This window comes from Crotalus tigris, unplaced genomic scaffold (assembly GCF_016545835.1).
Source record: "Crotalus tigris isolate CLP2741 ecotype Arizona unplaced genomic scaffold, ASM1654583v1 scf7180000021474.84320, whole genome shotgun sequence".
Classification (NCBI taxonomy): domain Eukaryota; kingdom Metazoa; phylum Chordata; class Lepidosauria; order Squamata; family Viperidae; genus Crotalus; species Crotalus tigris.
In genome coordinates this window covers 6,333-31,037 of record NW_024098527.1, presented here as the reverse complement: position 1 = coordinate 31,037, position 24,705 = coordinate 6,333, and the positions used below count along the sequence as shown (strand labels likewise).

The following is a 24,705-nucleotide window of genomic DNA, read 5'->3' as shown; positions in this document are numbered from 1 at the left end:
TGAGGTAATAGAAGGAGAACTCATCAAATTTGCAGATGACACCAAAGTGGCAGGAATAGCCTTCACCCCAGAAGACAAGCTCAGGATCCAAAAAGATCTTGACAAACTTGAACAATGGGCCCTATCCAACAAAATGGGTTTTAATGTGAGAAAAACAAAGTTTTACACTTAGGCAGGAAAAATCAAATGTTTAAGTACAGATTAGCTGAGGCCTGGCTCAAGAACAGCAACTGTGAGAGGGACCTTGGAGTCCTAGTGGACAATCACTTGACTATGAGCCAGCAGTGTGCAGCAGCAGCCAAAAAAAGCTAATACAATCCTGGGTTGTATAAACAGAGGAATAGAATCAAGATCATGCAAAGTATACGTTTAAGCCATTGTAAATGACAGTTAAGGGTAAAGCAACTTAACAAAATGCAGTCTCCTGAATATTTGAAGTTGCTTGTTTAATGCTCAAGGATACCTGTGTTTGATGAAATCCAGACACAAACTGTCACTTAATAAAATGAGTTGCAGTGGGAATATTGTGAGAGAGTAGAAATGAAATTCTCCCCTAATTTGCACCAGGCTATAAAGCAGGACACTATGAGTTTGACTCCTGCCTTAGCCTTGGAAGCCAGCTGGGTGACCTTGGGCTAGTCGAGGGGTAGGCAACCTTGGCTCTTTTATGACTCATGGACTTCAACTCCCAGAATTCCTGAGTCAGCTATGCTATGCTGACTCAGGAATTCTGGGAGTTGAAGTCCAAGAGTCATAAAAGAGCCAAGGTTGCCTACCCCTGGGCTAGTCTCTCTCCTCAGCCCAACACACCTCACAGGGTTGCTGTTGCGGGGAAATATAAACAATAAAGGTTGGGATATAAACAAATGAATCAACAAACAAACAAACAAATAAATATTATTCTACATAGAAGCGAAGGGTTGCTGTCTTGTTGAACAGACATTACCAATGCTGTCTTGTTGAACAGACATTACCAATGCCAGGGAAGATCTTCTGGCCTAAAGCAAAGTTGCTTGAAGTTGGCCAGGAGAACTTTTACAATCGCAGCAAAAACCTAGAAGTCACTTTTTTTCAGCAATACTATATCAGAACCTGATGACAGAACGGAGACTGTAATTCCTTCCTTCATTCTACCTACACCAGGGGTTTTCAACCTTGGCAACCTTCATGAGTAATCTTCTGATAGAGGAAAAAAAAGCCAAAAGTCAGTTATTCTCGAGGGTTGTGGGGACTTGATTCCATGTGTTTTATTTGGGTTTTATCTATTTTAAGCTTTTTATACTTTATTGTGTCTTAAGCTAATAATAATACTTAACAATAATACTTTTATTGTATTTTGAGCCCCCAAGAGTCTTGTGATTGCAACATCAGACAAACTTGATTAAGTAAACCGACACAAAAATAAGCATGATGAAAAAAATGCTCCCGCTTTTTTGTCCCCAAGTATGTCATGAAGCTCTCTTTGCCCTTCTCCATGAATGCCAATGGCACATAATTGTGTTTAAAAGGGGGATAGGCCAATTTTTCTTAAGATATGAGCAGAAATCATGTTTCATTATTTTTTCTATGTTGAAATTCTTGTTGATTGCACAGTAGAGAAATTGTTTTTTTAAGGATGAAGCAATGATTAATGGCATACTTGGAGGAATACCTTGATCAGGAAACCCACGGATATTGGGTCAAACTGCTGTATGGTGTAGAGATTTCTGAATTCTCTTCTGAATATTACCCTTTGCAGCACTGAAGTGATGCAGAATTAATATAGTGAGGATGGAAACTGCAGTATGTGCATAATTAATTTTGGATACATTCATAAAGATTTTAGGAGTTGGAGAATGCCCCATTTCTTTTTCATTCCCATGCTCGTAGTGGTATACCAGAAAAAGAGGGAAATGAAGACATTCTGAAAAGTCCATACAATGTAATTTATCTATAAATTGTTGAGATTTTGGGTTGAAATCAATTCTTTTCTGGGTTGAAGAAAAGAGATTACTTTAAGTCTTAACATTCAGGTCTTTGGTCTTGAAGCAGGTATGAAATGTATTAGTATTCAATTAAATGTTGCTTCATACATAGAATAGCGCTTGAGGATATCTGGAGGGCAGAAGAACAAATGCAATAGAAAAGCAATATTTTATGTTCACTACAGCAGTATATACTTCATTCTGATTTTATACTGTTTCTTCTTCTTTTGTTTCTGCTTTTGTTTTAAATACATGCACAATTAAAGCAAGAAAGCCTATGCTATCTTTTACTGATAAGAGTTTAAGGAAGCATATCTAATTTATTTTCCATGCCATTAACATTTGGTTGCAGTTCCTCTATATTCCTTCTAAAGTTAAAAAAGGGCTTTTTTAAAAATCTGCATTAAAAGAAAGCCCTAACAGCTTATTTTCCAAAACATATGTAGAGAAAAGGAAAAACAGATGGGCTTTACCACTGTGAGAGATTTCTGGTAATAATTATTTTCAACTCACACACATTCAGCTGTCAACTCTGATTTATTCTTGAAACAAAGCTGGATTTTGTTGCCAGTAATGCGCTTCATTTCTATTTCCTACATTATGTATGACTGTGTGTGTTTGAAGTGCCATCATCCAATCACCATTCAGCCTATGTGCCACCTATAATAATGAAAAAGCCATATTTCTCTTTTATTCTTTTAGTTAAAGTGCTTGATTTTGTGATCTGAATTGGTGCTTCAGTGTAACAGGAGAGCTGAAAAACCAAAATAATTATTATGTTGGGGTCACATTCTAGCCTTTCCAGTTTATTTGTTTAGAGCAGGCTCTTTCCTCTGGGCATAATAAAACTAATACAAATAAAAAATTCCCCCTGCCCTTCCCATCGTCAATCTGGACAATAAATAATGGGTTTTTAAAGCCATAAACATAAGGTATAAAGACATCTCCCTTTAAATAAAACTTGCTCCCCCTTCACAGTCACACAGCAAGTGCTCATCTATTTGCTGAAAAAAAAACCCTACTCCCGCCCCCTTTACGATATTCTCCCCCCCCTCTTTTTTTTTTAACTCTATGCAATAAAAATTCAAGTAAGTGGATTATTGCACGAACGCTATCCACCAAGGGCAAAGAAATTCCTTTGCAATAAACAATAGCCGACTCGTCTTCCATGTCTTTGGCTGCCGCCATCAGGCAAGGTCAATCCCGCTGCGGCAGCAGCTGCGGAGACTAGAAAAAAAACCGTCCCTCCCGCCCTTCCTTCTTGCTTGGAGCGCGGCAGCTGCAACGCCAAGCAGGCAGATCCGGCCATTGGCGCTGTTGAACTCAATCTAAAGGAACTGTCCATCCGCTTCCTTCCTGCTCAACCGCTCGCCGAAAACGCTGTCCATACATGCCGCGGTGCTGAACTCGTCTCTCTCTCTCCCACGAGGACCTGTCCAACGCCTCCTGAGTGCTGAAATCGGATTCCTTTCCGACATCTTTGCGGGGAGAAGACAAGACAGGGGCGTAAGTAGAGCTCTCTGGGGCCCAAGGCAAACCTCTCAGATGGGCCCCACAAACAATGGGAAGCAAGCCTATTCGGGTGCCTAGGCCTTGCATCACATAAGACACCCTGGGGAGAAATAGCAGCAGTTGCAGCTATAGCTGGAAGCATTCTTGAGGAAAGGCGGAGGGGGTGGTGGTGGTGGCAATCGATGGCAACCAGATCGGGGCGGCAAAAATCTGGGCAACCGTTAGATGACAGCAAAGAAATGCAGCTTTCTACTTACTTTTTTGCTGCCATCTAATGGTCGCCCTAAACAGTAAGCGCTGAGGGGTTTTTTTTTTGCCACTCTCGCCTGCAACACGCTTTCACCTGCTGTGCCGCCCCCACCCATCGTGCCGCCCCAAGCAAATGCCTGAGCTCCTCTATGGGCACACGCTGGCCCTGCAGCGGACCACAGAAGTTCCCGGGCCCGCCACCCCTGCCTCAACGACATATGCGCCATTGAAAGCAGAGAAGGGCTGCGCGGTGGAATATGGGTGGAAAAGGTGGCGGGACGAGCAGCGAGAAGCCTGACCGTAGCTTGCCGCCTTCGTGTTGATCGCTTCCATCCGCCCTACTCCGCTGTCTGGACACAAAGCAGCCGCAGCTATGGAAGAAGAGCTGAAATGCCCCGTCTGCGGTTCGCTCTTCCGGGAGCCCATCATCTTGCCCTGTTCGCACAATGTCTGCCTGCCCTGCGCCCGCACCATCGCTGTACAAACGCCAGAGTCCGAGCAGCATCTGCCCGCCATGCTGCACCCTCGGGGCCCTGCGGCAACGGCAGTGCCAGGCGCTGGAGCTACAAGCGGGCCGGCCTCTCTGGACTACGAGTGTGGCGCCGGCGGAAGCAGTGGGACCGCTGGCGGCGGCGGCGGAGACCACGCCGACAAGGTGAGCTTGCACAGCGAGACGGACAGCGGCTACGGCTCCTACACCCCGAGCCTGAAATCTCCTAACGGCGTGCGAGTTTTGCCCTTGGTACCGCCGCCTCCGGGATTGTCGGCCGCGGCGGCTTTGGCGGGACCCCGCGGGAGCGGAACCAGCTCCTCGCTCACCTGCCCGCAATGCCATCGCAGCGCATCCCTGGATCCTCGCGGCCTGCGCGGCTTCCAGCGCAACCGCCTCCTGGAGGCCATCGTGCAGCGCTACCAGCAGAGCCGGGCCGCCGCCTCGGCTATGGCCAAGTGCCAACTGTGCGACCGCAGCCCTCCGGAGGCGGCCGCGGTGTTGTGCGAACAGTGCGAGGTGCTCTACTGCTCGGCTTGCCAGGTCAAATGTCACCCGTCCCGTGGGCCTTTCGCCAAGCACCGCTTGGTTCCTCCCCCCAGCCAGCAGCAGAGCGCCCCTAGCGGCGCGGGCGGGGCGTGCGGCGGAGGAAGCAAAGGCCCGGGCGCTGCCCGCAAGTCTCCAACGTGCGCGGATCATGAGCTGGAGAACTACAGCATGTACTGTGTGACCTGCCGGACCCCCGTCTGTTACCAATGTCTGGAAGAAGGAAAACACTCCAAGCATGACGTGAAGGCCCTGGGAGCCATGTGGAAACAACACAAGGTAAGCCATGCCCACCGGACGCCTGCCCTGCTCCGCAAACCAACGAAGGCTTCTGCGTGTTACCCCAGCACCTGCTAAAGGAGGACGGGGTGCCCCTTTTCTAATGGTAATTTATTAATTGTTTATTTATTAAATTCATATGCCATATATCTCACTGTCTAGAGCAGGGGTCTTCAAACTTGGCCCTTTTATGACTTGTGGACTTCAACTCCCAGAATTCCTCAGCCAGCATGCGTGGCTGAGGAATTCTGGGAATTGAAGTCCACAAGTCATAAAAGGGCCAAGTTTGAAGATCCCTGGTCTAGAGTGACTCTGGGCTACTTCCCAAGGGTGAATAGTTTCCCCCTAAAACTTTCCTGGGCATCTTTATTGCAGATAAGAGTCAGAATGCTGAGCAAAGGAAGAAAATATAAATGACATCAGTGCTGCAAAGAATTTCTCTGAGGAAGTGCAGCGTTTATATCCGATATCATTCATGGAAGATTGAAATCAAGGTCATTGTTGTATTATGTGCAGCTGCCAGGCTGAGTTTAGTACTGATACCTTTCATTTTAGAAAAATGCTGCTTTTTTTTTATTAAGACAAGAATGATTTACATGATCTGAAAAGAAAGCAGAGAATTTTAAACAACTCTCTTTGTCAAGGTATTCATACATGGGATAAATTGTCTGACTTTAAATGTGCATTTTTAAACATTCCTGTTTTTTTAATGATTAGATGTATACACAGTTCTTTACATTCTGTATTGTGCTTCTCTTAGCAACAGATCTTATTCACCTTTTAAAGGAGTGAGTTAATGAGTTCTGAACATTATTTCAGTATCATTGGCAAAATGAAACTAACAATATACCTTCCCACTTGCCTCAACAGCCCTCATTCCTCTCCTGGGCCATCTGTCACAAAGGTGGATGGTTTGGCTTTTCTCCCAAGCAAAGTTTATATAGCAGCTTCAGAGCCACCAATCTGTAGCACAAGAATAGTTCAAGGTCTCCCTTCTGAGCCAAAGATTCAGGCCACTGTGAATATCGGTGATTCTTTAGGTTTTTGAGAAGATACATTCTGGGCAAAGCCTTGTGAGAAAGAAGTTTACAGCCAAACCCCCCCTCCCCCAAGAGATTTTTAAACATTTTGTTTAAAACAACCAATCAATTAAAACATTTGTGATTGTGCATCCAAAAATGCTATACAAATCAGCATACAGAAATAAAGCTAAAGTGGTAAACAAAAAACAAATTAAACATCAGTAAAAAGGATGAAACAGCAGCCAATTAAAACTGACTGGAGCAGACAATTTCCCATCTGAATTAAAAATATGTTTGCCTGCTCACAGACACAAAAAAGAGGAAAGCAATCTGGCAGGTAGCTTCAAAGTTTGGAGCAACAAGGGAAAAGGTGCGTTCTCAGGTTCCTTCCAAATATACCTCTCTGATGATAGCAAGACCAAGGAATGGGCTCTTCCTCAAAACTCTGACACGTAGTGTAAGTGGGCTCCCGTGTTTGTATGCCGGAACAGGATTTTTTAAATAACCCATTTTCATATAGAGGTCAGAATCTTTTACTATGAAACAGATGATGAACCCTTGGAGAAAGAGCCACATGCTCCTTGTTCAGGTAGCCTTTGACTTATGAGCCCCAAATTTCTTTTGCTAAGCAAGACAGTTGTTAAGTGAATTTTGGCCTATTTTATGACCTCTTTTGCCACAATTGTTAAGCGAATCACTGCAGTTGTTAAGTGAATCATGTGGTCGTTAAGCAAATCTAGGTTCTCCCATTGACTTTGCTTGTCGAAAGCCAGCCAGGAAGATTACAAATAGTGATCCCTGGATAATGCAACTGTCATAAATGCATGCCAGCTGCCAAGCTCCCAAGCCATGGGAATGCTGCAACTGTTATAAGTGTGAACACTGTTCATAAGTGCAGTGCTGTTGTAACTTCAGATGGTCACTAAATGAATGGCTGTATGTTGAGGACTACTTCTAATCAGCCAAGATGCGTTTTTGAATAGAAGGTGGATCTCTTTTATCTGAAATCACAAATAACCATAAATTGAGTAAAGCAATTTGTGCTCCTTTTTTGTTTTTCTTTTATTTTGTATTTGATACTAAAATTCAGGAGCACTGAACCATTTGCAGCAAATGCTTTTAGGCTATGACAGTGAATTAAAAGTATGTTATTCATAGATGGAGCTTTAGAATAATGTTCATATGTTATTTATTAAGGGCAATTACGTTGTCCTTACTCTTAAGCAGATCTCGAGATTGACTTGAAAACTAATTAAGCCCATTTGTCCTTGCTAGGAAGGAAGATTATTGATTATTCACTTTGTACTTCAATGAAATGTCTGTTATTGCTAAATAATATATACTTTATACAATGTACATCCCTCAGGGGAATGTATCAGCTCCTTTATTTAGAAGTAGGATTGCTTTGACTCTGCATACCCACACGGATACACACACACTATGCAGGAGCCTCCTTTTATTGATAAAGTAACATGTCTGAAAAAAGGCTATTCGCATGGTCTTTCTATATATATGTGCTAACTTTGCTTAAGGACCTTTTTAAAAATCTGCAATGCAATAAAAAGAGTCTGCACTGACTTCTCAACAGAGCTGGAGTGGTGAGCGAGGGCTCCCATCTCTTCAGTATCTCAAGACAATCCAACAGCTGTTTCCTTGTTCGATGTGTGCCTATATGCAACCTATTCTCCTTCCACTCTATCATACTAGCAATAATTTTCCATCTTTCCCACAGAAAGATGAAAAGAAATTTGTATTTTCTTCAATTTCAAAAAAGGGTTTTCCGAGAGGTTTTTCTGGTGGAGGTATGGCTGGCCTTAATAAGGCAAGATGAGCCCCCTACTGCAGTGATGATAACCTTTGGGACTTGGCAAGTCCAAAATGTGATTTTGCTGGTGTGTCACCCCTCCCAAACAAAAGAAAATCAATTCTCTAGCTCTGCCCCCCCCCAAAAAAACTTTAGGTCACTCTGAATAGTGGCATTTGGCAATTGAAACGAGGCCTGAAGTAGAGGCCTGGCCCTTCTTCAGCTCTAGCCCCACCACTGCTATTCAAAAAAGGTGCCTTGTGCTGTTCCCGAAGGTGTGTGAACCTTGGGGAACAACGTGATTGACCGTGTATCCCAGAGCTCCCCAGGATCTTCATGTATCGTCACGTGGTATTATTTTTCTGTTTATGGGCTCCTGTGGCCTCCCCAAGGCTGTTCTGGGTTATAGACGGACTTTCTTGAAGTAGCTCTTGAGAATGCTTTTCTGCAGCCTCCCAAAACTGCACATCCCATTCTTGTGCGATTTTGGGAGGCTCTGGAGGCTGTGTAAGAATAGAGTGTGCTTTCCTGCAGTCCCCAAACTCTCTGGAAGTCACGCAAGAGCACCGGATTCTCCAAACACTGCATGAGAATAGAGTGTGATCTTGTGTGACGGTTCATAGGCTGCCTGAGAGAATCTCACATTCTCGCACAACCTCCACACCTCCAAAAAATCACATGAGAACAAGGTGTGCTTTCAAGAATGGTTGTTAGATATGGGTGATTGCTGGCATGTTATCCAAACCATTGTGGCATGTGATCTTTGACACATATCATAGGTTCACCATCACAGCCCTAGTGCATCACATGACATCATGTCCTGTCGGGCCCAAGCCCAGAGATGAGACAGCAAGATCCCATTGAGTTCAGTTGATTATTTGCTTACACCTAATGGATAGAATCTTGCCAAATTAAAGCTATAACCTTCTTACCAATAGATACATCCCGAGAGATTTTGGAGTGTGGCTATCCTGAACCTCTTCCTCTCTTCCCCCTCCAGTTCAGGATTGTACCGTCTCTTATTCTGGGCCTCTTTATGGGAAAGCTCTGTGCTGCCAACAGTCTCCCCCTCCGCTCCTGCAGATGCACCCTTCCATCACATAATCAGGACTTTGCTGTGGGAGAAATGACCCTGAGACATTGTGACCTATCCCTGTGCCTGGAGAGCATGCTTTCAGGCCATCTCAAGGATCATGCCATCTCAAAGTCTTTTGGGAATGCTGCTTCAGAAGGGACATGTATCATTGGGAGATGGCTGGGCTCCTATTGGAAAGGGACCTTTTGTTCAGTTTATCCGCCAGTTCAAAGAGCTTTGCTGTAAATGTTAGGAAAAGGAGCCCCAGTCAGAACTGCCAGGATGCCAACGTTTGGATTTTGTGAGTCAGTGGAGATTTGAAGCCATACCAGTGGGCAGGCTTTGAAGTTGCAAAGCCATGCATTTGTTTGTAACTGTCCCCTTCCCATTGCACAGAATCTCCTCCAATTGCCTTTGAGATTTTATTGCAAAAGAAGGGACATAACATTCGCCAATACATGCACATGATTCATAGGCTGGGGGGAAAGCTAGTAATATATTTTGTTTTCTGTTTGGGAAGAGGACAAGAGACCATTTCTTTTTAGGCACAAAGCCAGGGAAACCTAAGCCAAATCACTCAGTTATTGTCAAGCTGAAAAGGATAGGAAGTGAGCACTGATTGGCTGGCTGTTCTTCGGGCACAGCTATTGGCCCTAAAGGGCAAGCACTTGATTGGCTGACAGTTCCCTGCAAGCTCCAGACTTGCAAACATAAAGCATTACTGTGTTAATAGCATTTTGATTATTTGAATAAATCTGCAAATCAATCAGGATCGCCCTGGTCAATCTCAGGTTTATTTGTAATGGTATTGAAAGGGGGAGAGATGGAAAAATCTGGTGGTTTGGAAGAATTCAAAGACAAATATATATTATCTCCACCAACAGTCCCATCAGTGAGTGGAAAACAAAATGCAGCTTTGTAGCAAAACAAGTCAGGCATCTAATTAACCCAGCACTGTTTTTATGGCTGTTGGCAGCTCACTAGAATTTCAGATGCCTTTTCCAGCCTCATAAGGAGGTCATGCATTGCAAGACAAATGTTTTTTTATGAAGCTACAGACGTGGGGCACAGCTTTGGGCTTGCATAATTTATTCTAATAAAAATATATTCGTTTTGTGATACAGTAGTGGTTTTTTTAATGCAGAATAATGTGAGCAAAGCATTATTGAAGCAGAATTTCATCAGTATGCTCTGTAGTATGATCCCAGGCATTAACAGTGGAAAGTATTTATTTTGTTCCTTAATTAATGAAAAATAAATACATCATTTCATTTTAACATACCACAATGATTAATATGGGATGAAAAAGGTTAGGGATGAAAAGCTCATCCTATAAATCAGAAAGCCCTTGCTTCAACTCCCATCTGTCATGGACTCACCAACTATAAATAGCCTACTATTTACAAGTCTAACTTGCCCTCTCCTTCCATAATGCAAAGATAATAATCTTGACCTATTTACAGGGTTATTGTAAAGATTACTGAGCAAATGAACATGGAATACTCTTAATGCTTCAAAGTACAACATTATTATTATCATGTTATAGGAATGGGTGACTGGTGTCGGTGGAAGACATCTATTAGATTTGATCATTGGCCATTCTGGCTTCCTATATTGCAAAAGATGAGAGAGACCCTTCCTTCCTTCCTTCCTTCCTTCCTTCCTTCCTTCCTTCCTTCCTTCCTTCCTTCCTTCCTTCCTTCCTTCCTTCCTTCCTTCCTTCCTTCCTTCCTTAGATTTCATTTGGTTGGAGATCAAATGCCTAGTCATAAATTATATTATTTATCCCTATAAACAATTTCTGCCCTGGAATATTATGATGTAAATGGAATTAGAAGTGGATCTTCATCAACGATTTGGACGAGGGGATAGATGGGGAACTCATCAAATTTGCAGACGACACCAAGCTGGCAGGAATAGCCAACACTCCAGAAGACAGGCTTAAGATACAGAAGGATCTGGACAGACTTGAACAGTGGGCACTAACTAACAAAATGAAATTCAATGGTGAAAAAAGCAAGGTTCTACATTTAGGCAAGAAAAACCAAATGCACAAGTACAGCATAGGTGGCACTCAATAATAATAACTGTGAGAGGGACCTCTGAGTCCTAGTAGACAATCACCTAAATATGAGCCAGCAGTGTGCTGCAGCTGCCAAAAAGGCCAACACAGTGCTAGGCTGCATTAACAGAGGGATAGAATCAAGATCACATGAAGGATTAATACCACTCTTCAATGCCTTGGTAAGGCCACACTTGGAATACTGCATCCAGTTTTGGTCACCACGATGTAAAAAAGATGTTGAGACTCTAGAAAGAGTACAGAGAAGAGCAACAAAGATGATTGGGGGACTGGAGGCTAAAACATATAAGGAACGGTTGCGAGAATTGGGTATGTCTAGTTTAACGAAGAGAAGGACAAGGGGGGACATGATAGCAGTATTCCCATATCTCAGGGGCTGCCATAAAGAAGAGGGAATTAAGCTATTTTCCAAAGCACCTGAAGGCAGGACAAGAAGCAACGGGTGGAAACTAATCAAGGAGAGAAGCAACCTAGAACTAAGGAGAAACTTCCTGACAGTGAGCACAATTAATCAGTGGAACAGCCTGCCTCCAGAAGCAGTAAATGCTCCAACACTGGAAGTTTTAAAGAAGAGACTGGACAGCCATTTGTCCGAAATGGTGTAGGGTTTCCTGCCTGAGCAGGGGGTTGGACTAGATGACCTCCAAGGTCCCTTCCAACTTTACTACTATTACTATTACTAGTATATACATACAAAGCTAAGACACAGTATTAATGTTTTTAAAAGGGTGATCTGTTGATCAAATATTTAAAGGTGTTCTAGAGTAAGTAGTATTTCAAAAAAATATAAAGTTTAAATTGCATTTGAAGTAATGGTTGTTAAAAGCAATTTATCACAAAGTGCTTCAATGGAAGCAACATTTCAAGTTACCCCTTCATTTTAATGACATAATTAAATGTAAGGACTGAATTCACCTGGCACATTCAAAGCTTGCAGTTTTACCTGGGTGTTTTTTGAGCTTGTGGATTTTGAGAAAGTGGACAGGATCTTTTGTGATGTCTGGTCTGTTTCCTCTTGTTATCCTTAATACTTTGGGAGGTGACAAAGAGATAATCAATAATCAATATCTCCTTATGGGAAGTAGAAGTGAGATGATTTTTGAAAGAGGTGTTTGTCTGCTTGTGTTAATTCCTTCAAGGCTGGCAAACTCAACTCAGAAGCTGGAATGAATGTAATTGCTAGTAACAGAATTTTGAAAACCTGCCACAGCAGTTCTCCAGATCATAATTGTCGGAGTTACTCTGACTCTTTTTCTCATGCTTCTCCCCTGAACGAGGATTTTTTTTTTTCTGGGATGGTCCTGCTCTTTCCTCTGTATTCCTAGGGTCTATTAGACATTCCATCACAATCCAACAAGGTAGATCAGACTAAAAAATTGATGCTATATAGGTCAGAACTATGTTCACTGTAACATCTGTAGTAACAAAATCTATCTGAATGTTCTTTCCCCTCCTTAACTGTATCTTTTCATGAATTAGGGAAGGGCTTGTCTGAGTCCTTTCTTCACATTATTTGCTTGGCCCGGGTACAAGCCCCCATTATGTGACTCTTATCTTGTAGCAGCTCTTCCCCGTCTTTCAAGACCATTCCCACTGCTATCTTTCAATATTGTTTGTCACACTATCCTTCTTGGAATGCTTGTAAGGGTTGAGAATTGGAAGGAGGCTTTTGGCATTGGAGTCTACTCCTTCCTGAACAGAGGTTTCCAGTTGGTGATTCTGAAGAAGGAGGAGAAAGCTATTGGATGCTCCCATGTGAAGTGCCTCGGGGCTTGTTTGTCTCCTGCATTTAATTTAATCTTTACACAAAGTTATTGGGTAAAGCCATTTATTGGTTTGGGCTGATGTATCATCAATGTGCAGCACCAACCATATAGCAAATGCGGTGGAAGTCCTAATCCAGTCTGTCAGGATCTGAATGGGAAGAAAAGGGTTCAGAGTCAACTTTAGTCAGACAGAATGGCTGCTAATTCAGAAACCAAAAGGCTTCAGAATTCTACTAACTTTGAAATCTAGATAGGATTGTGCTTTTTTTGAAAAGAGCAGGCTAACAACTTTCAGGTCCTCATGGACTCACAATTCTTCTTTATGGAGCAAGTTGAGGCCATGTACAGGAACGTTTTTGCCCAACTATAGCCTCTTCTGGAGTGAGATGCACTGGAGATAGTAACTCGCAACTTTAACACCCCTTGATTAACTTGTGATTCATTCCTCATTGGGTTGCCCTTAAACATCACTTGAAAACTTCAGGTAGTACAAAATCTGACTGCATGTATGGTAACAGAGCTGTCACATTACTGCTTTATAATATGCAGCTATTGAGTTTTCTTGGTTGCTGTTTCCAACTGCAGTTGGAGGTTCATGTAATTATCTATAAAGCTTTACATGACCTGGGTTCTGAGTAGCTCTGGGAACAGGTGGTCTAAGTAGAATCTGTGTATCTTAAGAGTTGTGAATAGAGTGTGCCTCCTGTAGAGGGACATCCAAAGAGAGAGAACATGAAGACCGCACTAATTAAAAGGGAACAGAATTTCTCTTTTGGAGCTCCCATCTTATGAAATAATTTCCCTCTGAAGGCAAGAAGAGTCCTTCCCTAGTAGTATTTTGGAAGCTTGAGAAAACCTGGTTATTCCAGAAGGTCCTATTGTACTGTTTTAATCTGTTGATTTTTATGATGCTATTCTGAATTACAAACTGTTTACAATTGCCTGCAACTGAAGTTTAATAAAGTTACATCAATTATAAACAATAATAGAATAGTTAAACTGAATTTAACAGTGCTTTGCCCAAGCAGATATACTGCAGCTTAATACGGTTGGATTTCCACCACTAACTATCAAATCTAATTTTATTTTATTTTACCACACTGTATGAACTCATCCAAAATCGATATAAAATGTAGATTTGTCTTCTTTTTGCCTCTGAGAAAAATAGACATAAATTAACTAATTTTGTGATAATAGTGATTATCTTGTGTTTCTGCAAGTATTAATTATCCTTGTACAATATACTTGGAATAGGTTTACTATGTTGTCAAGGAGGCAAAGGCACTCTCACCAAATGCTATGTTTCAAATAATCTGCATATTAAAGTCACATGTGTAAAACTTGCAGCAATTTAAATGCATGGTGCTGTTCTCCATCATTGACAGCCTCTCCAAGTTGACTATAGTGTCTGGGCCAGAACTGGAAACTGCCATGTGTTGATTTGGGCGGTACTTTTCATCAACACTTATGGATACATGGGCCTTTGGTAGGAGGTAATAGCAAATATTGATCTACTGTAAGTATATGCTAGCAGCAATTCTTTTGCAAATGGATTCTCTTTCTGCCCATATATATGTTAAGTACTTCTTGAACTTAAATTACATTATGAATAATTTAAAGCCACTGAATTAGCAAATGTGTCTGCTGATGAGGTAATACAGCTATGTAGAAATAATCAAGAAGTCTGTCGTCTAGGTAAAGAAAATTTTTTGACTATTCCAGTTTATTAAATTATTGAATCATAGACCTTTTCCATGGGGACCTTAGTCTAAATTGTTGTGCAATTCAGTACATTTTGGTATGAAAATGTAGACTGAAAATTTATGACCTGGGATTAAGAGATTATTGGCTGTTCTGCCAGATCAAGGCCTTTAGACAATGGCAAGAATGGCTTCCATTCTGATGTTTTGCAAGAGATCTCTGACTGGTCATAAAAACTACAGAAATATTCAAGAGCCAGATGTTTCCATCCTTTTCTGAAAAGGCAAGCAGACTCAGAATTCTGTTCTTACAACCTGAATATAAAAGCAGATGCCTGTTCAGCTATACAGGTGGTTGCTAAAGGAGTGACAATACCAGACAGACAGAATGACAGTCATTGAGTTCCAATGGAGCTATACAAGAAGGTGTTACCCATTTGATTAGCCTTGTGATGATGTTCTAATAGAAATGAAAGTTTCCATTTATTTAATAACCCAATGATTGGTGTTTTTTTTTCCCACAAGAAAACTTTACTTCAAAGCAGGAAACAACTTTGTGTAATGTGGTAGTGGTGCTCTTGCTTCGGATTCTCCATATATAATCTATCAGATTATAAAACAGCCTGTTTTATAACAGCAATAGGTGCTCTTCAGATTGATGGCCCTCCTTTTCCCTAGATTTTAATAATCAAATATCAGGGGAGGCTTCAGGTTCAGAAAAGATACTCTACAGCAGTTTATCTCAAACTGGCAACTTTCAGATATGTGCACTTCGACTTCCAGAATTATCCAGTCAACATATCTGTCAGGGAATTGTACAGCTGGTCTCCAAATGAAGTCAGAGATGCTGACACGAACTTGTAGTACTATATAAATAAATATATTTTATATGCATATTTACGGAAAACAAATAGTCTGGCACATCACTGCATTATGAGATAAATCACAGAGCAAACAGAGCACTTTGGAAAAAGGTGGGAAAAAAAGGGAATTCCCTATTTACATCCACAGCAACCAATCATAACGTAGATTGCCTCATGCAGGAGCCAGCTTTCTCCAACCAATCAACTACAGCTGTATGTTCTGGCCCATTATACACTTTACTCTTCCAGCTATTAAATTAAATATCCTAGCAATATCAAATACAGGAAGGTGGATGAAATATTTTTTCTCATCCTTACTATCTACATATATTATAATAATATAGTTCCTGTTGAAACTGCTTAGCAATACTCTAGACTCATAGCAGGTTAAAAAAAAAAAGTGCTTCTCCCTCACATAGTGAATGCTTAATTTGCAGAACGCCCGATCAGAAGATGTAATGATAAACAAGAGGGGAGATGTTTCATAGTATGACGCAGATGGATATTCTTATTTGAGCCAAGCAAAGTTTAGCCCTCAGAAAGTTTAATGAAAGCAATACAAAGATTAAAAGGAGATGCAAATTGAGGATACAGGAAGTAATTAAAATTGTTGACTGAAATTTATTCAAAGTAATAAAACAATGCACCTGGGTTTTCTCAGAAGCTTGCACAGAACACTTGAACAGTAAGAAAAATAATATGAGACATTGATTTACCCTTATTAGTATTACCTTGGAAAAACTCTGGCTCAGGAAAGGGCTAGGTGTATAGTCTCAAATTTTGTGGATGAGCAGTTAAGCTAGGTGATTTTGCCCCTATGTCTTAGACAAGATCTTTGAGCAGCCTGCTTCAGCTGCTGCCTTTTAGATAGATTGGACTGGAACATTAATTTGAGCATCTATCTCTATGTTGATATATTACGATTACAATAATGCAAATCAGTATGCTTTAATTGATTTAAAAGCCAGAGGTTGGTAACTGCCCAATTTGCCTGATTTACTTTGCTTTTTAAGAGACAACTTTTAGAACCACAAAGAAATGTCTCTATACAAAATGGGGATGCTGGGTACAAAATGTTGGCTGGATAAGTGTTGCATCACATGAAGACCATATCTTCTGAGATGACCTGTATTTGAATTGCTGAAGAACTCAAAAGTAACCCAATTGTTTTGGTTTTTTTTAATTGCTCAATGTTGACCAACATGGTACATTGAATCTAGTGAGGCTGAAGCCATTTCTCTTGGGTGACCATGGCAAAGGATCTGTTTTCCTGAAATGTGACTTGATGTAACTAAATCCTTGAGAATTAGAGTACCAGCATAAGTCCCAAACAGTAGCTGTAGGCAGAGATCTATCTTTTGTTTGCATCCTTAAAATTTTATTTTTACTATTTTAAAAACAATGAAATTACTAGAACTGAAATAATTGAGGTATGTATACCCTCCATTCCCACAGAAAAACAAAAAGGCAGCTTCTCTTTCTGTAACACCTAGTACCCCCAATCGTGACAGCCGCAGAATAGCAGGGGGCCTATAGTACATACAGTACAAAGGCAATCCGTTAATACAATCAACTTCAATCATGCTGTTTACTGTGACTTGCACATTTAACAATGTATTGCGCTTAACAAAAAGCTTGGCAAGCTCTTTGTTCTGTTAAAATATATCTACCTCTTTGAGTAGTATATGCTTCCTAGATGGATACATAGGTTCAAGAATGGCAAATAATAAAGATGGAGTTAAAATTTAATATACATAATAATGTAGCAGGCCAAATTGGTTAGTATCCCAACAGGTTTTTATTATTTTAATTAGTAACTGCAGCCCATTGATAGAGAGGGCCATTTGCTCATGCTTCTCTTTGAAGAGACCTCTAGGTGGCTTCTGAGAGCTGGTTGTTGGTCTTATCCTGTAAAGTAGTTATTGTAGAAATGACAATGCCATTATTTGGCTTTTCTGAAATAGCGTGCAAAGCCGGCCTCAATAGTCCCAAAACCTGTAAATTGCAGTCAGCAACAAGATCAGAGAGAAATCAATAATACTCTGTTGCAGCTGTTAGCCCCAGGATAACAAATGAACCCTTATTTGAGAAGGAATAGCAGAATTGATGGTTATTCAAAGAATCAATAGAAGACCTGCTGTTGCATAGGCTGCTTTATTGTCAGGTTTAGGCATAAGTGGTTAAGAAAATTCTCTGAAAAATAACCCAGCCCTGCTACAGTCATTGCTTGAATGCAGGTGTAGGGACCCTCAGTGACATTTACAACATCCCCACTTAGTTCCAAAGGAAATCTTTCAGTATAATGTGAAAGAGTTTGTAGACTGCAGAGAATATTGATGATAATTTTCAAAAGTATAGCTAAATATTTACTTTGGTTGTTTGCCAAGATATTTGGATGCTCCTATGATAAGAGACAGCCTGCCTATTTAAAAGAGCATAGTGCAGTGATGGCGAACCTTTTAGAGACCGAGTGCCCAAACTGCAACCCAAAACCCACTTATGCATCGTCAGGTGCCAGCTGGGTGTGGCCCATTGGCTGGGCGTGGCTGCAGTGGTAACGGCAGACTGGGTAAGACTAAAAAGTTCAATCAATCAATTCCAACTTTGCAAGATTTTTTTCCCCGTGAGAAGTTGAAATTGACTGATTGATTGAACCCCCCCCTTTTTTTTTTTTTGCACACGGCCGCAGAGGCCTAAAGCGAAAAGGTTTTATAAAACCCAGCTGAAGGCCTAGGACTAGGGCGATGGTGCGCGTGCCCACAGAAAGGGCTCTGAGTGCCGCCTCTGGCACCCGTGCCATAGGTTAACCACCACTGGCATAGTGTGTATGTGTTTGTCTGGCCTTGACAACCCTTATATTTAACCATGGGATAATCATGCCCCCAACCTCACCAGTGTTCTGCCTTGTTCCTCCAGCATTGCCTTAATCTCCATCTAACCCATGGAGACAACTGAAAGCATCATTAGCTGCACTGGCATGAAAGTAAAGTTTTCCTTCTTACAGTATTCCAACACCATCCAAAGGCAATATATAAAATCTGTTGTGCTTGCAATTATTTGAGAGAATTGGGAGGGAAGAGAATGATGCTTTTTTTTCCTGTTCCTTAGCCAGATATGACATTTCTCTCCCAGCCCCATCTATCTGTAGAGGCCCAGATAAAGATTTTATGAGATGAAAATTAGGATACTCCCTTTCAACCCTAAAACTTCTAAATACCCCTGAGATAAAGGAGGTCATGCTAAATGCCAGAATAGGTCCTAGTTTCTCCAATGTACTCAGTCAGAGCCTCCAGAAACTCTGCAGATGAAGCAAGGTAACAAAGCAAGGTAACCAATGTCTTGATACAAGGGATGGCTTGAAAGAAGAAATTTAGCATACATTGTATATCAAAGTCTCTGCACTAATATTCATTTCTAAATTATTAAAATTGAAAAAAATAAACCAATACAAATCATTCAAAAGAGAGAAGCTCGAATGAAACCATGACAACCTTTGTTCTTTGCAGATGAAATCCCCTCTTTAGTTTGGCAAATTGTATTTGGGTGGCTAACAATAACTCATTTCATTCAGCAGGCTAGTCCCCAATGGTTGTGTGGGAAGTTTCCTTAAAAATTATCTATGAGTCTCATGAAGAAGAACCTATGGATTTACAGCAATATAATAAGACCTTCCCTGACTGGCTGCTAGTCTCAGAGTTTGAAGTAAGGAAGCTTATTAACATTCTAATGTTAGGTGAGGCTTCTGGCTATGATTATATCTTAGCTGAAATGTTGAAATGTAATGTTGATTGGCGGGTTCCTGACTTAGCCTCACATTTTCGTATATAGACCAATCTAGCAATACATACCCTACTATTGGGGAGTGGAATTAAGTGTCCCAATTTTCAGAAAAGGGGAAAGGGTTGATCCTGTCAGCTATTGGATTATTAGTTTCCTTAGCATTTTCAATAAGATTTATATTTGGCCTTTAGAATGGAAATTACCAGAATGGCTAGTGAACGAAAACTATCCTAGGCCATGAACAGGTGGGCTTCAGATCTGTCCATTCCATATTAAATTATATTCTAGTTTTATGTCATTTGAAAAATATATTGAAGATGTATTTTTCATTATATGGTCTTTAAATGAGCATTTGGCTTAATTTTGAGGCCCTTTGTATGGAAAAAATGGGGATTCTCATATTGATCAGCAGTTGCTATTATTCAGAAATTGTATGATAATTCTAGAATTAGAGTAAGATGTAACTCCAAAATTCACTTTCTATTGTATTAGCAGCTATGAATGTCTCTCTTCTGCTATATGCTGATGATGCAGCTCCAACTGGCCTCAACCTGCACACAAAAGCTTGGCGTAGTATTATAGGTAGTATCGGTTTGGAATAATTTTTCATGCGACTAACGTGATGATATTTGCTAAAAATGTAGGAAAGCTACAATGGGTAATAGAAGGGCAGAACATTGAACAAGTAAGGAATTTCAAATATCTTGATGTAATGGTCCAAGATTCAGGATCATGGAATACAGAGATTGACTCACTGGTTATACTGGGAAAAATATTTTCTGGTTGTTGCTTGTAAAATATATATATACATTTTGTATACACACACACACACACACATACACACAGAGTTTATGCACTAGATACAAATTCCTTGGCTAATAAAGAATTCTATTCTATTCCCATTATGTATTGGGCGCATGTATACCATATAGAGCCAACAGAGTGGAATGGTCTATAGCAGTGATGGCCAACCTTTTAGAGACCGAGTGCCCAAACTGCAACCCAAACCCCACCTATGTAGCGTCGTGTGCTGAGTGGGCGTGGCCCATTGGGTGGGCGTGGCTGCAGTGGTAACGGCAGACTGGTTGGGACTAAAAAGTTCAATCAAATCAATTTTTTTTCCCGCGAGAAATTGAAATTGATTGATTGATTGAATCTATTTTTTTTGCACATGGCGGTGGAGGCCTAAAGCAAAAAGGGTTTATAAAACCCAGCTGCAGACCTAAGACAGGGGCGACGGCACGCGTGCCCACAGAGAGGGCTCTGAGTGCTACCTATGGCACACATGCCATAGGTTTGCCACCACAGGCCTATAGGTTTTGCAAAATAATATGCCAAGAAAAACATAACGGTGATACTGCTTTTTATTAATTTATTTGATTTCCTACCTTTTCTCCAGAAGCTTAAGGGGACATACATAGTTTTACTTTCTCCCATTTTATCCCACAAGAAGCCACTGAGATGTATTGGGAGGAGAGAACAAGTAGCTGAAGTTATCCATTGAGCTTCCATGGTTGAAGGTGGACTTGAATCTGGGTCCCCATGATCCTAGTTCCCAGTCTTCATCCCCCACCCACCTCTTAAGTAAAATCTCAATCTTTTTATGTACAATTGCCAGGGCTTGAAATAGAAAGGCAGGCAAGCAGGCCTGAATTGTGGTGGATAATTTAATTTTTTATTTCTTCCAGGCACAACTGTCCCAAGCTTTGAATGGCATTTCAGACAAAGCAAAGGAAGCAAAAGAATTTTTGGTGCAACTGAAAAATATTTTACAGCAGATACAGGTAATGAATATAGAATTTGAGCTTTTTTAAACATTGTTTTGAATGGCCATAATAAAACTCTACAATGGCAAGTCTACTGGGCAATTTTTTGTGTAATTGCAGTGTTGCTGGTTAAGTAGCTAAGCCAAGTCAATAAAAGCCATAGTTTCCAACCCAACACTTGGAATCACAGATCATAATGGGAAATTTACCTTCAACTCCATTCCTCAACCCATTGGTTTCCCACAGTGGTCTTCAGGTTAATTTGCTGGGAAGAAAAATCTTCATTATTTCTCTTTTATTTGGCAATCTTGCTTCTTCTTTATTTTCAGGGAGCAGGTGCAGATATGCAAGACATGGGCATCAAATGTACCTATGTCAGCTTGTATATTAGAGAGAGAGAAATGAATGTGTATGAATGATAGTATGGCGTGAGAATACATTGATATGTATCTAATTGAACACGATTGTGAAACCTGCATCTTTATGGTGTTTTCCACTCAAAGCCTACACTACCTTACTAGTCCAGAACCCATGTACCAAAAATCCACAATATCATATATGGATTTCATTGAAATGAACAGGATCTGTGAATTATCATGGATGTGATTCCCATAGCTGAATTTCTCAATGTCAGCATATCAGGAAAAGGATTTGCACAGGAAAATGAGAAAGATGGGCTGTTCAAATGTGAAGAAGGAAGGAAGGAAGGAAGGAAGGAAGGAAGGAAGGAAGGAAGGAAGGAAGGAAGGAAGGAAGGAAGGAAACAAGTCTGATTAATAACACCCAAGAGTTTATATAAACATTTAATGGTGCCAAGTTAGGAAAGGATATTTTTATCTTCTGTCAGAATCATCCTCTTAGTAATATACTTGTGGACATTTTATAGCAGTAACTATATGTTTTCAGGGCACTAGCTAGTTATTAAGAATATCCTGTATGATTCCAAAGTGTTTAGAAAAGAGCAGAAAAATAACTGTTAGTTACCCACAGTAGTTTTGGTGTTCTCAGAATATGATTATAAAGGTAAATGGTGTCCTACTTCTTTTTTTTAGGAAAATGGCTTGGACTATGAAGCTTGTCTGGTTGCTCAGTGTGATGCTTTAGTTGATGCTTTGACTCGCCAGAAGGCCAAACTGCTCACAAAAGTTACCAAAGAGCGGGAGCACAAGCTAAAGGTGATGAAAACTTTATTCATATCTGCTGGATAAAGGAGCCTGATCATCTTTAAAATCCATGTTCTTGAATGCATAGCTCTAAAGCTTCACATTGATTATTCAGTATCAGTACTGAATCTTATGAGCAAAGAGCTTACCAAAAAATCCTTTGTAGTCCTAGGCCCTAATTTGCCATATCTAATCTATATATGTGAAACCACAGGTCACACACCTTTGTGATTCAGATAATTCAGCCATAAATATAAATGGATCCTGAATGTTTTTAAAATCTTTCCCTGCAAATTGAACTTGCCTTATTATGTCATTTGACCACCCTAATATCAGGACCTACCTAGAGCTTATAGTTGGAGCTATTGAAAAAGAAGTTGATATCAATATGTTTGTCTAAGCCAGTGGTTCTCAACCTGTGGGTCGGGACCCCATTTGGGGTCGAACGACCATTTCACGGGGGTCACCAAACAACTCAGTCCGCCATTTTTTCCCCCTTTTCCTTAGCTGTGCTACTCCCTTTTATTCTATTGGCTTTTGAAAGCAAATAGAATAGACTCTCTTGAATAGAGTCTAATTCTATTGGTTTTCAAAAGCCAATGGGAATTGTCCAGGCTGTCTCTGCCCTGCCGAGCCCGCCAAAAGTCCCATTCTGCAAACGGTGCTGCACCAGTTGAGTAGTCCTCGACTTACGACCGGTTGAGTAGTCCTCAACTTACGACCGGTTGGGGGTCGCGGCATTAAAAAGGTTGAGAACCACTGGTCTAAGCAAATATTATTCCATCAAATTCTTCTCCCTTCTGCTACGGTAGTGTTTCCAAAAATATTTCTTCAGTTCAGTGAATGCTGGAGAGATCAACAGGCATTTTCCCTCCCTAGGTTGTATGGGACCAGATAAACCACTGTACTCTAAAACTGCGACAGTCCACAGGACTTATGGAATATTGTCTAGAAGTAATCAAAGAAAATGATCCTTCTGGTTTCTTACAGGTAAGTTATCATTTGTCTTAGTGATAAATGACCAATCTCTTATGAAGGATTCTAATTTGGCAGTGATAAATGCTGTCATAATAGCCTCATATATATTTTTATATAGCTTATTCCAGTGATAGCGAACCTTTTAGAGACCGAATGCCCCAAAACCGGCCCCTCCCCGCCACCCCCTGCCCCCACCCCTACCCACTCCACCCCAGCTGCGCTCCCACCCACAGGGCCATCCAATGCCTCTACAGCCTGCCGCAGATCACCCACATGGCCCAGCAGTGCTATGGCAGCCACGCCTTCCACCTGCGCCCCACAGCATCAAATGCATGAGACAGTCATGTCCCTGCTGTCTGGCTGCCATGCCCTTGTCTGCACTGCTCCCCGCGGGCCATGCTCGAGAGTGACTGTCCTCCGGGGGGGGCTGCTGGTGAGGAGGGGGTTGTGGGGGAAGGTGGGGCTGGGGCGATGGTGCGCATGCCCACAGAGAGGGCTCTGAGTGCCGCCTCTGGTACCCGTGCCATAGGTTTGCCACCACTGGCTTATTCTATCCAATTCAGTGACAAAGATGGAAACATGGAGAAAGGTGGATTCTTGTAAGCCTCATTTGAAATTGATTAGTTTATTGACATATTAGCGTTCACTATGCATCCCACCTTCAGAAGCTAGCTGAAAATATTTGCTACTTGATTTAAATGTCTTCAGACCTAAATCTCTCAAAATTGACTCACCTGCCTCAGGGGGCCCATTCTTTGATTGACTGGGATCGTTTGCCTTCCAGTTGATGAACTGATTCTTCAATAGCTTTGTCTAGTCTGCAAAACGTGTTCTTTTTCAGATTTCAGATGCTTTAATCAAACGTGTTCAAGTGTCTCAGGAGCAGTGGGTGAAAGGAGCCCTGGAACCAAAAGTATCTGCTGAATTCGATCTGACGTTGGACAGTGAACCATTGCTGCAGTCAATCCATCAGCTGGACTTCATTCAGATGAAATGTAGGGGTGAGCTTTTGTAGGCTGATTTCCCTTTCCTTTTGTATGGGATTGCAAAGAATAGCTGTGAAAGGGAGAGTCATTCTAATCCAGACCAAGAGCTAGGGCTCAATTCTCCAAATGAAAGTCACTTTTTAGATGTTGAATAATTTCCATTTCTATTTCCATGATTCCAAGAAGTACAAGTAACAACCTCAATCAATGCTGGATATCTTAGTTAATGTTTAATACTTTCTATTTGCAGGTAGAAAAGCTTCAGTTGGAAACTAATATTCTTTTAAAAAATAAAAAATGCTAACTAAGTTATAATTTTCTCAAACTCTAAAGCTTTGCTTTGTAGAAGGACCCAGATTGTTGGGGGCAATGTAAATATAAATATAAATATAAATATAAATATAAATATAAATATAAATATAAATATATATATATATATATATATATATATATATATATATATATATATATATAGGTCTTTGGTTGTTCGGGTTTTCTCCCACGTAAAATTGGAAGTGTCTTGGCAACGTTTCGACGAAGTCACATTCGTCATCTTCAGGCTGGTGTTTTCAGCTTCGTGCTTCGAGCAGCAATGTGTTGTCTTAGCTGTTTCTTCCTTTTAACTGCCAGTGGGGTATGAACTGATTGGGTGGGAGCTTGGCTGTGTTCTGATTGGGTG

The 24,705-nt window shown here is 41.0% G+C and overlaps 1 protein-coding gene and 1 long non-coding RNA gene across 3 annotated transcripts; one reads left to right on the top strand and one right to left on the bottom strand.

Annotated features, from left to right (window-relative positions):
• Nucleotides 1–3,321: 3,321 nt before the first annotated feature.
• Nucleotides 3,322–4,664, bottom strand: LOC120296761. 2 transcript variants are annotated; one of them, XR_005553572.1, is made up of 2 exons: nt 4,545–4,664; nt 3,322–3,442 (listed from the first exon to the last, which is right to left on the bottom strand). It is a non-coding gene; the product is annotated as an uncharacterized LOC120296761 (long non-coding RNA). The 2 variants fall into 2 exon arrangements; XR_005553571.1 differs by lacking the exon at nt 4,545–4,664 and adding an exon at nt 4,025–4,160.
• Nucleotides 4,065–24,383, top strand: LOC120296760 (tripartite motif-containing protein 67-like). Its single transcript, XM_039318722.1, has 5 exons — nt 4,065–5,040; nt 20,822–20,917; nt 21,952–22,074; nt 22,942–23,052; nt 23,882–24,383. The coding sequence occupies exons 1-5, from the start codon at nt 4,099–4,101 to the stop codon at nt 24,053–24,055; spliced, it is 1,446 nt and encodes a 481-aa protein (XP_039174656.1). The 5' UTR covers nt 4,065–4,098; the 3' UTR covers nt 24,056–24,383.
• The last annotated feature ends 322 nt before the right edge of the window (nt 24,384–24,705 follow it).